We start from the raw sequence: 12,409 nt of genomic DNA, 5'->3' as shown, positions 1-12,409 counted from the left end.
TAGCAGCCAATGTTTTTTTCTGGTGAAAATTATACCATATTTTGACTGGCATAGAAAATTGAGTCAAATATTACTACAACACAATTTTGAATGAGACACCTGCTTGTAAACACGATAAAACTGAAGCTTTGGCGAAATTTGTTAATTAGATCCCCGTTGGTGATGCCAATTGAAAATGCCTATTGAAGTTGTGGAAGTCACGAGTCATTTGAGGTCAACAAAGGTCAAATCCTCAAACTATTACAAGTTCGATAAAAGTAAGGCTGGAGCCTGGTTGAATTTCATACTTGGTAATTAGCTCCTCCATGATGATTGCAAGATTGCAAGGTCAATGTTCATCTGACGTCATATAGGTCAAATTCTAAAGATATTGCAAACACGATAACATAGGTGAAGCTTCATGCTTTGTATGTACACCCCCGCCCCCGGAATGTGAAAACAACACACCCATTGTGTTTAATAAAGTTCAAGGGTCATCTGAGGTCAACAGGAGTCTTAGTTTGAAACTTCGTAAACAATGTAACCGTCCAAAGGTAAAGGTTTGATGATCTTCATATTCGGTATGAAGGTCAAAACTGGTCATTGCAAACCTTGCTGTCAGCAACGATCAAAATTTGAAAATCTTGAGTGCATTGTCGTGGCCGAAAATGTTGCAAAAAAGGCCACTTACGATTTCTTGCTTTCTTATCCTTTTATTTGCTACGGTATTGGCTTATACATTTGGGTTTTTTATGTTTGTTACTGCAAATGGTGCAGTAGGTGTTTTGCTTGACTACTGCCTCGCAAGGCATTCTGGGATTGAATTCCATATACACAGAAATTCCTACAGCGAGCGTCTCGTTGCTAATGAAACTGTGGTCTTTTAATATTCTGTTATTAGTCCCCGAGTTTCCTCGGAATTATTGGAATGGGAGAAGACTACGTGAAAGAAACCCAAAATACACTGGGTAAAATCATCAAGAAGCCGCCAATGACAACAAAATTACTTAACAAACCACCCTTTCGTTTTCTTCACGACATCATCAAAGAGGTAGGCTAGCCTATCAAGGGCCTAGACAAGGGCTATCAGTAGCATATAAACAATACACTAAGGATCAGACGTTAGGCCTAAGTAACAAACAGACTAGGCTATAGGCGTACTACTTCAAAAGTATAGCTTAGTAAACTTGTGCCAGGCCGAGCTGAGTTATTGCAATTCATTCAAATATTGAACAGTGACATCAGTTAAGGAAAATAAAATTTCCTCTGTAACTTGGCTAGACCTTGGCTTAACTTAAAGTTATTTCCTAAAACTGAAATTCTAGGCCTGATTAAATAATGATCCGTACAAAGTGAATTGCTTTCCTGTAGCCTAGTACCTGTACTTGAAAGAATCCCATGAAAATCTAAACTCTTATCCTTGGAAATGGCTGCAAGGATTAATTTAAACATTAATCCTTGATCAACATATAAAATAAAAGTAAGGTTAGGCAGTGACTGATTTAAACATTCATAACATCAAATGTTTCAAATTCACTTGTGATTTTGTGTTGGAGATGGGAGTCTTGAAGCAGAAAGGTTTAGCCATACCAAAATCAATGAAGGCTGAAATGAAAGTAATGTTTACTAGGCCTACATGCAGTAGTACGTTTTGATCCATGATCAGTCTCATATTTCTCTTTTTAATAGGTAATTAAAGAAACAGGATTTATGGTAGGACTCTACCCAGATGCAGATCTAGATTCAAACAATGTCAAGGTAAGGTAGCAGTTCTATTACATTAGTGTAATATTATTGAAATCCCTGATGTTTTGAAACAATCAAGTCATATGCTCAACATTCCTAATTTACTATATATCTCATGTTGCTGTAGTGTAGGATACTTCCATACATGTTTCCCTAATGGATTGTAGTTCTCAGGATAGTTAAAAACAGAAGGTACTTCAAAGAGTTAATTTTTTCTTGTCATAAATGTTAGAGTGAGTTGGTTATATATGCCCCATTTACTTCAATCAATTTAATTCAGTCAACTTGCTATCATGCTATCATGTCAAGCAAAAAGCTAGACCTGGAGAAATAAAGTGGTACACAAACCAAACCATCGTCTTTGGCTTAATATGACAGATGTCTTTGTTAAGTACAACTGCTCCAAACCGCTACCCAAGATTTTGCTCCATTTCGAAGATATCCTAGTTTAAAACTTATGTGTGGGAACTGTCATTTTGTAAATCTGTGATGTCTTAGCACATATTAATGACTTTGTCAATGTTGCTTCATCTGACATTTGGCTGTTTGCTGATGATTGTGCCTCCTATTGGGTATCAGGCGACTTCAGTATTTGTTGTAAGCCTCTGGATGGTATTAATAACGTAGGACATTGGGCTAAAAAATTGGGGCATGAGATTTCAGCCTACTAAATGTAACTGAATGACAATTGCCAGGAAACAAAACCCTATCGTTTTTAAGTATGTCCTAAATGGAGTTGATTTATTTGAGGTTGACTGTATAAAATACTTAGTTGTTTCTGTTACTCATGATCTCAATTGGGAGAAATAGAATCTTGGGTATACTCTATAGAGCAGAAATATTTGCTGTGCATCGTTGTATGATGTGATATGAAGAAAAGATTATTATTAATGAGTGCAGATTATATTTATGGTCTGATGGAGATAATTATATTACCTAGCAGAGCCAGCAATAAGTCTTCATAATATTTAAAAGTAATTGTATCCATTGAAGTGTGATAGGTTTACTATACACTTTGTGTTGATATTTGTTTTACTAGTAACAGACTTTTCTGAAGGTAATACAAATCTGCAGTGACCTTTGGAGTTGCAAACTAACAATAACAATGATTAGTTCTCGCAATGTATGTTTTGATGGTGGGAATTGGGAAATGTTACATTGGCATCACAACCAACTGCTGTAAAACATGGCTCATATATTTATTTGACTTTTTCTTCAACAGGATAAAGAGAGCAAAATAGCATTTCTGCAGAAGGCAATAGATCTAGTTGGTAAGTTTCGCAGTAAACAATTGGGAATTTGTTTGGTAAATTGTAAGTTAAGGAAGTTATTCATACTGTGTCATTGCATTTATTTGAAAATAAATAAACAACTTCTTGCCTAATCAGGGAACAATTTAGTGTACAAATCATGTGTAGAGTAATATTGAAGAATCTCACTTGTGTCTCATATTAAGCACTATGGTCCTTGTGTACGAAACTGCTATATATATATCTTAACAATTGCATAGCAATTTGACCATTTTGCAGAGCATTCTGCGACGGGATACTTGGTTAATTGGCCCTTGATTTTCTACAGTTGTAATCTGTAAGATACTATTTAGCAGTTAATCTGCTGGAATCTTTGCATTTGTTTACAATTTTTCTTATTTTGTTTTTTATGTAGGGCTTAAAGTAAGCCATGCCAAAGGACAAAACAAGACTGGTCATTAAATGTCATAAGTTTTGGCTCTATATTTTAGCATGCTAAAAACGTCAAAAGTTCCTCAAAAGTACTTTTTAACAGGTTCTGACCCTCAAATTTATTCATATCACTTGGGGGAGTATTAAAATAGATAACTAGATATTTCAGTGCAGGTAACAACTTGTATATACAATAGCAATGAAATGCTGGTTGAAATTTGAGATTGGTGACCATTATTTGACTTTCTAGCATATTTGTTGGCAGCCCTGATGAATCCTTTTAAAAGAAACATTCCAGACAGGACAGTAATGTTGTTAAGCCTCTATGAACAGTCAATAATTTTATTGAGAGGGGGGGGTGCATGGGGGGGTGTTGATGGCAATCTGTGAAGGCAACATATGTTGAAATTGTTGTCGTTTGTTATGTCAAGCCTAAAGTGTTAAATCTTTTAAGTTTCAAACTTGAGCAAGCAATGTTGATCTGTTGAATCTCTTCATTGTGGTATATATACAAATTATATACAAAATAATAACAGAGTAATTTTTGATTTTATGTATTTATTCTTTATGATCAACAGTATTGGTTACAGGTCAATCGCTGTCTGTGAGACCATCAAAAGTAGTAGCTGGTCACGAACCTGAGAAGACAAATGAATTTTTACAAGCTATTGCCAAAGCATGTAAAGCAAAGGTGAGATAATAAATTAAAATAGCTATATATATGACAGAGAAATTGTCTCATTGAAAATTACTTGTATTGGTGGGGTCATAGTGAAAGTTTTCCTATTCTGGTCATGTGTCAACACATGTAAAGAGATTTTTAATTTTTTTTATGTTCATCCTTGCATTTAGTAAATCATTAATGCAGAAAATTGAGAAAAGGTCGTTTGCAGTTACTTATTGTTTGTTTTTTATATATAATTTTTTATTCATTTTATATAATCACTTGGTTCCATATGATGGTTTTGATATTTTGTAGCCCGATAGTTCTGAAGAGGTGCAAAGGATATTGAAAGGGGAAAAACCTGGATCGGGGAAGCCCCCTAGGCCCAAGAAAGAGGAAGAGAAGAAGAGGGAGAGAAGTGCAAAGAAAGACTCTGAAAAGGATAAAAAGGTAAAGATTTGGTTGTAAGGTGTGTCTTTAGAGATATAGATCAGGAGATGTCTACCAGCTATACATTCATTGTATCCAATAGGGTCTAACCGGGCTCTGGCGTCTGGTAGATACTGTGGTTCATCATTTGTGGAGTAGTAGTATTAACCTGTACCTGTTGGCTCTTCCTGTGCTGGTTGGGTATCTGCATAGTACTCTTGGGTCCTTGGTTACTGTGGAAACAACTCTCTTGCCTTTAGCCTTGGCCTTACTGTTAACGGTAGCCTTGTTTTTGCGCTTGGCTATATCTTTACTAGTTACCACGGTGCTAAAAGGAGAGAATAGTGAAAAGGAGGAATTATGAAAAGACTTCCCGACTCTTTTGGCTTTGAGCCCGAGCATGTTCCATCTGTATTTGCTCAATGCCCTAACTACCGGGCTATGCACAGAGCTGTTATGCCCAATGATTGAAGCCAGTGAGTCGTGTTGTAACATTGCTATAGGCTACCAACTCTCTCGTCTATGTCTTACAGGACAAGAAAGGCAGCTCTGACAATAGGAATCGCAGTTCCAGCAGGGACAAAGACTCCAAAAGGGACAGGAGTCGAGAAAAGAACGGTGAGGAAGAGAAAAGCAAGGAAAAGGAAAGCAGACCTCGAGACAAAGACAGAGACAAGGAGAGGAGCAAAGACCGAGACCGAGACAAGAACAGAGAAAGGGACAAAGAGAGGAGTAAGGACAGACAGAAGGATAAAGACAGAAGCAGAGACAGGGCAAAAGATGGGTCAAAGGACAACAACAAAGAGGATGGAAAAGGGAGGAGCAGGGAAGAGGAAAAGGAAAGATCAAGAGACAAAGATAAGGACAGGAAAGAACAAAAGGTAAAATGAAGTTAAAATAAAAAAAACGAAATTTAAAAGGTTGGATGTAATATGCTAGGCTGGTAGTAAGTTAAAACTTTTGTATCAATCTAGCGGAGTCCCCAGATACTCTAGGCAGTGTGTTTTTGTCTTTCTCTGCGTGGAAAATATTCACAAGTATTAATCCAGTCCGTTCATGTTAAAATTTAGGAAATCATGTTGTGTCTCGTTACGACATTAGCTGTTAAAATCATGTCAGGAAAGTGAAATGTCTGTTTCTTGGAAAGGTACTCAATTTACTTTGAAGAAACAGCTAAACAAAAAGGTTTATGCAGACTATGCTTGTTAGTTTACATTTTTTGTATGAACTCCTGATTTTTGATTCTTCAATGTAATTACTGCTATGATTAACTTCTTCAAACTGTTTTTGTAAATAGAAGAGAAAAGAAGAAACGGTGGAATCGACCAAACCCCCGGTTCAGCAGAATGAGATTCACAACGATGATGAAGGAGAGGTGAGCAGACTATTGTTTTATCATTCTTTAGTTGATATTAATTTAGTTCTGGTCAAGAGGACCCCCAGTGGTTTGCACATAGCCTCGTCTGTGTGTGTTTAGAGGATTTATGTGGTAGACATGTGATCATAAAGAGTATGTTTGTGTTAGAAAATTGTATCTTTATCAAGCAATGCCAATGTAATATTTAGTAATGTTCAGTCAAATTGTGATTCTCCAAAGAGCATAGCTTTGTCTGCAGAAGGTATGAATAACCGTTTCAGCTATCTGTTTTGGATGATCTATATCTACAAGGTAGCACCCTAATTAGATGTTTTAGAAATCACTCAACCCCTTGAAATTCTTTGGCTAAAATGTAATTAAGTTCCAGCTATGATTTTTCTTAAATGTTCTTTCTGAAGTTTGTGCCAGTGGTGTGCTTACTAAAGTATTTAATAGCTTCCGAGAATTTATGAATATTCATGAATTCTTCCAAATTGACATTGTATTATCAAAGTAAGGCTCAACTGTAAGGGTATATCCTATAGAAAGTGCATCTCCAAGAACAAAAAAACACACTTCATATGAACATTTCCTATGGATATTGCCAAGCAAGGTTGTGGAATCTTTGGTTGAAGCTGACAGATGTAAACACTTTTAAAACATAGCCATTATGCACCAAATTCTATAGTTATGAGAGATAAAAATGATAGATTGCTTTTCTTGACGAAATGTCTTTTTTTCGTTATCTTTTTATTTGTCCTTGTTCTCTGAAGAGTGATGACACAGAGGTAAAAAAAAGTTGGGTTTTGTTGTGAATTATTAACAAGTTTAAAAAGTGACTGGGATATTATTAACTATGCACTTGTGTGTGGTGTTGTTCACTGCTTGCACAGTCTTCATATTTAATTCACTGTTGTTTACGACTTCCATGAAGAGACGGTAGTTTGCTGTAAATGCTAAGGTTTTGTTCTATAAGCAGTAATAATACTTGGCTTTTAGCACTTCAACTCTTTTCTTACTATTTCTGGATTTCAAATTTATGAAAAATGTAGATTAAATCAATGATCCATTATTTTCTGTCGAAAAAGAATGATAAAACTGACATGAAATGATGCAATAAGATAATCATGTGTTGCCAACTTAAGACTTCACAACCTCTTCGAACAAAGTTCCTTACCGCACCGGGTTATTTCTTTAATGGCTGCTTTCATAATTTCATTGCACAAGGTCTTTAAAAACCTATCAGGATTATAGTACTGATATAGTCACCCAGGGTTGAAAACTAACCTTTCGCAGGCAGTTGCAAAATATTGACTTAATGGGCATTAGCCCTACTGCACCATGTAATATTCCATGGCGTGTTTGTTCAAATGTCAGCTTTGCAGAGTATTGAGATAGAGAAGAAGGAAAAAGAAACATCTTAGCCTGAAGATTAACGGTTATAGTAATACCAACTTCAAGTTATCTTGTTGGAAGGATTTTCCACTTTTAGAATACTGAACCCTGTTGTGTAAAGGGTAAAACCAAAGAAAGGAAAATAAGATATAATATTAGAAAAGCTCCCCAAAACCCCAACAACAAAGAAATGTAAAGTGGATAGTGATACTAACCTCTGGATAAAACAATGTCCTCTATAAACTGAGATGTACTGCTATCCCAAGTTGGGTTTAATCACTTTCTAGCCAAAGTTTCTTCACACTTTAATTTTTGTGGTCACAAGGTTTCATTTCACCCTCTTCTTTATATAGTATTCTCTTGTGTAATGAAGTACAATCTACAACATCCAGGGTTTGGTTAATAAAAGATATTTTGTCAAAATTTTGATCTTCTATTCTGATGCTAACAAGCTGTACATCTTTTCCCTCAACAGGATCTGAGGCCAGTTAATGGCGATGTAAGTTTAAATTTCTGATTTTTGAGTGCTTATTACAACAAAATAGTGTTTTATGTATGGCACACTTACCTGCTCAATATATGTTAAGAAGACAGTTTTTTCCCATTATTTTGTAATGTTCATGTAGAATTTGAAGATGCAATCACATCCAATCCGATGATTGTTATCGACAATCCAAGGGCTTGAATTCCAAACATTAAATCGTTAACTTGTATGTTTTGTACGATTGATTAATTAGCACATGACACTAGTGCATTGCATTGTTTTACCTCAGGTTATAAACCTCGATTGGGTTTGCTCTGGTTGGGTACATTTAGTCGCTCAGCAATTGTTTTTCGGTTAACTAATAAATGTTATTGTATGGCTGTTAAATGTTTCGATGTATGGCTACCTTTTGCCTTCAGAGTGAAGATGGTGTGTCCAGTAATCGTATTCCAAGGCCTTCGTCAGCTAAAGGACAGAGGAGAAGACCGACCAAGGATGGAAACAGTAAGTTCAACTCTCTCTTACTCCTGTGTTGTCCAATGGATGTAACACAATTCAAATTCAGAAGTAAAATAATAGTAATTAATGAAGAAATAATACATTACTGTTCATTTACAGGTTATTGCCTACTGCAACAATATTTTGGGTGTATGTTTTATTGTAGTTTGAAAAAGTATTGGCAACACAGAATAAACTCCACCCCAACCCCCTCACTCCCCCTTCCCTTCAATTCTCTTCTCTCAATCTCATTCTACTTTGATCATATTGATTCAGCAGCAGCATTGAAGTTCCAGTACAAAGTAAACACAGTAAACACAATATGAATTCTTTTGAATCCAGCACAGTTGCTGACTAGTAATTATCACATCTAGTATTACATGCTCCCATCCTCTTATTCTTGGCAATAATGGATTTTAATGTCTTTACCACTCATTACCTTTAATTTTTTTTAGCTGATTCGGACTCGGATGGAGGTAGGTTATCGTTCATGCAGTAAAATTAGAAGCGCCCTCATCATCTTCTCACGAAATGTTTCTTCTGTAGTTGTAGTTTGCTGTTAAAATTTCTTTCTGCAACAACTCCAAAATCAAATGATGCAACATCTTGTGACCAGATGCAAATTTCAGAGAGTCAGTGTCTTAAACACCCTGTAAGGTGGATTTATCAATGCATCATATAAGCTGTTATGCTGTTATATATGTTGTTATGATAAAGATGTGGACAAAAGTTATATACTGTACCATGTGATAAACAGCTACCATGCTCCCATAAGTAATTTAAGTCTTGGGTCTCCTTAGCAACAGAGTTTAGCCTGTCTCGTTTTATAAAATTTATAAACCTCTTTTTGTCAATATAATTACTACTGACCTTCAGCATGTGGTAATAATAACTTGAGTGTAGAAGAATCCATGCCTCAAAAAGTATTGAAAATTTGTGACTTTTCATTTTTGGTGGAGTTTTTTTGTCAATTGATTGAATATTTACTTAAAAAGTTAAAGAAAAATTACAAAAAAACCCATAAAACATATTACATCAATAAAAAAATTTAAAATTAACTATGATAAACAATTGAAAAACAGGTAAACTGTTAAAAGTAGCCTTTAAATATTCATTAGGTAGAGCTCCTTAATAGCTTCTTCCATTCTCATCAACATCACTTCAGACCTCCTAAAATAAAAAAAAATTATTCATTGGCAAGAATTAAAGTGATCATGTACTCGTTTCCTTCCATCACATGCTAAGCGAATCATGCTTCCTTCTTCATTTTTCAAATAACAAATTGCCTCTCTTTGAAATACCTTGCAGGTAGATTTCTTTAAAGATATTTGATAGCTTTTTTTGTGAAATCATCTTCATGTGTGTTGCTGTGAACATTTTTCTTATAATTCTTTTCTGTTCCTGCTACTATTGTTGCTGACTTAGACTAATATTGTTTGGGCTCGATGTCTTTCTGCGAGAGGGTTCAAACTTCAAAGCCCTGTGAACTCATTTCAAAGAGCATTGTTTCCAAATGTTTTCAAATTCACATTAAGTTTCTTTATTAATATTGTGACAACATATATGCACGTTCACTTTATGGATAATTTAATAACCTCACACAGGTGGTGACTCTGAACAGAAAGCAAGTACCAGACATTCCAAAGATGAGAGGGTGAATGGTGAGGAGAATGGCCTTGCCACTCCTCCAACCAGGTAATCATCAACATGCCTTTATATTCAGGAAAAAGGAGCTACATATGCATTTGTCTAGCTGTTATATTGTGCATCCTATCACATGTAGGCCCTTTATGAAACTATGCAAAGAACACATATTTCATATTATGTTCCCTTTCAGCCAGACAGTGAAATTCATTGTTTCAGTTGATTTATGGTTGTACTATAAGGTTAAGCCTATCACAGTAATAGGGTATTGTAAAATGATGATTTTGGGTACAAGATAACTTCTGCTATGTTGTAGACTGTTAAGATACACTGCTACCACTCCAGGTCGTATTTCAATATCACTTTTAATTTTTAACAAATTTCCCCCTTAAAAGTCTTTGAGATTTACCACTTAATGTAAACTGCATTACTTAGACAACCATCAAATCAACCTGCTAACTTCTGTGATAGTGTTTATCTGTGATGAAAGAGAAGAGGAGCATTAAGGGGTGCGAAGCATACTCTGAAGAAGGGAAATGTAATAATCATAGAATAATATTTCACTGAATTCTCTCTTCCAGGAGACCTGCAAGACCAAGCAGTGCCAGGCCTGCTCCACCGAGGCTCAAGAAGCAGGAATCTACAGATAAGGATGAATCAAGGTTAGTTATAAGACACTTTTTAAATTAAATTAAAGTGAAATGAAACGCACTGTGTTTATTATAATTAAAGTCTGCGAGCAACTCAGATATGATAACACTGTCATATCTGTTGCTGTGAGATATGACACACATCTTTTCCTACTTAGCAGCCCCCCCCCCCCCGCTCCATCACCCTCACCAAATATGACTCTAACTTAAGTGAAAACTTTTGTCACAGATGAGAAGCTGAGGATGACACATGGTACAACATGGGCTTGTGTACTCATTATATTCATATATTTTCATAATTGACAACTTTCAAAACTTTGCATACCATTTTGATGTGATTTAAAGTACGCATATTCTCGCATTAGAGTTATAATACAAGCCCTTAATGTTGATACTTGTCCAAATATTTTCAGTACTTAGGTAGGTAACAATACATGTTCATTTTTGCATTTTTTACATGTTACAACTTAACAATGATATAACCTCACTGTAAAGATTTTTAATTGTCCAAAATTTCAAGCCATTTGAAATTGCATTGTCTTTACATCATTGTCAAATATTTCTTCTTTCTGTAACAGGGTTGGTAGTGGCAAGCAAGTTTCAAATGTCATCGTTGACAACGCTCAGAACTCGGAAGATGAAGAGGAAACGTTTGTGGTGGAGGAATCTCAACCTCTCATCGATGATGGACCTGGGGTGAGGCTTAAATCTATTGCACTTTTAGTAATCTAATCAAGCTTTGTGTAAATTTCTTTTTGTGCTATTGCAAGTTAATTATGGTAGCTAATTAAAAAAGCGCTACTCTGATCTCTGTATTAATACATTTAATATTTTATGAGTAACTTCTCTCTTCTTCAATGGTGTGCTATTTTCAGCCGATGCAAAGTGAGTCAATAGAAGATGACGGGGATCATGGCGGTCTAGTGAAGAAAATCCTTGAAACGAAGAAGGAACTAGAAGGCACAAAGATTGAGCAGAAAGAAGTAAGGACTAAATTTTTTCCTGTAACTTCTGTGTCTCTTAAATGAGTTAAAGGGGCTCTTGAGTGAGTTGGGACAATTTTCTAATGCCAGTACCAATCTATACTGTCCTCTCATACCATGTTTCAAAGCACTGGTACTGCCAGTATGAACAGTACCTGATCAAGTGGTAGAGCCAGTAACCAGCAGTTAGCAACTTTTGGCCGAGTATAAATGGTCAGTAATGATTCCTACAGAACAGTGCCATTGTATTACCAGTCAAAGTGACACTCCCTACATAAGTAGAGTTTGAACTAATGTCAGTTAGTATTTTACTCTTGTCAGATGTATATACAATGGTTTACATTGAGATACTTGCCCCAAAAGTCCAATAGTAATAATCTGTATAGTGACATAAGCTAATGACTTGACCATCCTCTCTGTACCCTTGCTTGTAAGTTTGCAAATGAGTTTGCAAGTGATTCTCCCATTCAATTCTGTGGTCATTTGTGTACAGTGTGATGTTTTATTACTGTGATTCTTGAAGTAGCGTCATACCCTGCATCCTGCCATAACTTGATGGAATACAGCTACTGCGGCATATATACCTCTGATTATCACCATCAAGTGATTTCATTTGTTATTTCTTTAGGAGAAACCTGTCATTATGGATGCTGCCCATAGGAAACAAAGGGAGCTGGTCCAAAGAGAAGTTGAAAAACTCAGAGGTAGTATTCAAACCCTGACCAGGAGTGCCAACCCGCTGGGTAAGATTATGGATTACCTGCAGGAAGATGTCGATAGCATGCAGAAGGAACTGGAGATGTGGAAGAAGGAAAACAGGGACCACGAGCTAGCTATCAAAAGAGAACAAAGGTACTTTATTTATTACTATGCCTGTCATAATTATTATTGGACGGAA

The 12,409-nt window shown here is 35.8% G+C and overlaps 1 protein-coding gene across 5 annotated transcripts in view; it reads left to right on the top strand.

The window, feature by feature from the left end:
* Positions 1 to 784: 784 nt before the first annotated feature.
* LOC139966894 (TRAF3-interacting protein 1-like) overlaps positions 785 to 12,409 on the top strand; it is a 15,946-nt gene continuing 4,321 nt past the window's right edge. For 2 of the 5 annotated variants that reach the window (XR_011792786.1, XM_071970353.1), the window contains exons 1-16: positions 785 to 1,030; positions 1,669 to 1,737; positions 2,948 to 2,996; positions 3,986 to 4,098; positions 4,387 to 4,521; positions 5,034 to 5,381; positions 5,798 to 5,875; positions 6,631 to 6,645; positions 7,728 to 7,751; positions 8,156 to 8,240; positions 8,690 to 8,710; positions 9,839 to 9,929; positions 10,460 to 10,540; positions 11,107 to 11,224; positions 11,404 to 11,511; positions 12,140 to 12,363. Coding sequence is in view for 4 of the 5 variants with exons in the window: in XM_071970353.1 (XP_071826454.1) it covers positions 908 to 1,030; positions 1,669 to 1,737; positions 2,948 to 2,996; positions 3,986 to 4,098; positions 4,387 to 4,521; positions 5,034 to 5,381; positions 5,798 to 5,875; positions 6,631 to 6,645; positions 7,728 to 7,751; positions 8,156 to 8,240; positions 8,690 to 8,710; positions 9,839 to 9,929; positions 10,460 to 10,540; positions 11,107 to 11,224; positions 11,404 to 11,511; positions 12,140 to 12,363 (1,682 nt within the window). In the remaining variant the exon portion in view is untranslated. The remainder of the gene's footprint in view (positions 1,031 to 1,668; positions 1,738 to 2,947; positions 2,997 to 3,985; positions 4,099 to 4,386; positions 4,522 to 5,033; positions 5,382 to 5,797; positions 5,876 to 6,630; positions 6,646 to 7,727; positions 7,752 to 8,155; positions 8,241 to 8,689; positions 8,711 to 9,838; positions 9,930 to 10,459; positions 10,541 to 11,106; positions 11,225 to 11,403; positions 11,512 to 12,139; positions 12,364 to 12,409) is intronic. The other 3 variants (XM_071970354.1, XM_071970356.1, XM_071970357.1) reach the window with 3 other exon arrangements.

The sequence above is a fragment of the Apostichopus japonicus genome, chromosome 4 (assembly GCF_037975245.1).
Source record: "Apostichopus japonicus isolate 1M-3 chromosome 4, ASM3797524v1, whole genome shotgun sequence".
Lineage (NCBI taxonomy): Eukaryota > Metazoa > Echinodermata > Holothuroidea > Aspidochirotida > Stichopodidae > Apostichopus > Apostichopus japonicus.
The sequence above is the reverse complement of the archived record's forward strand: the minus strand, read 5'-3'. Positions and strand labels throughout refer to the sequence as shown.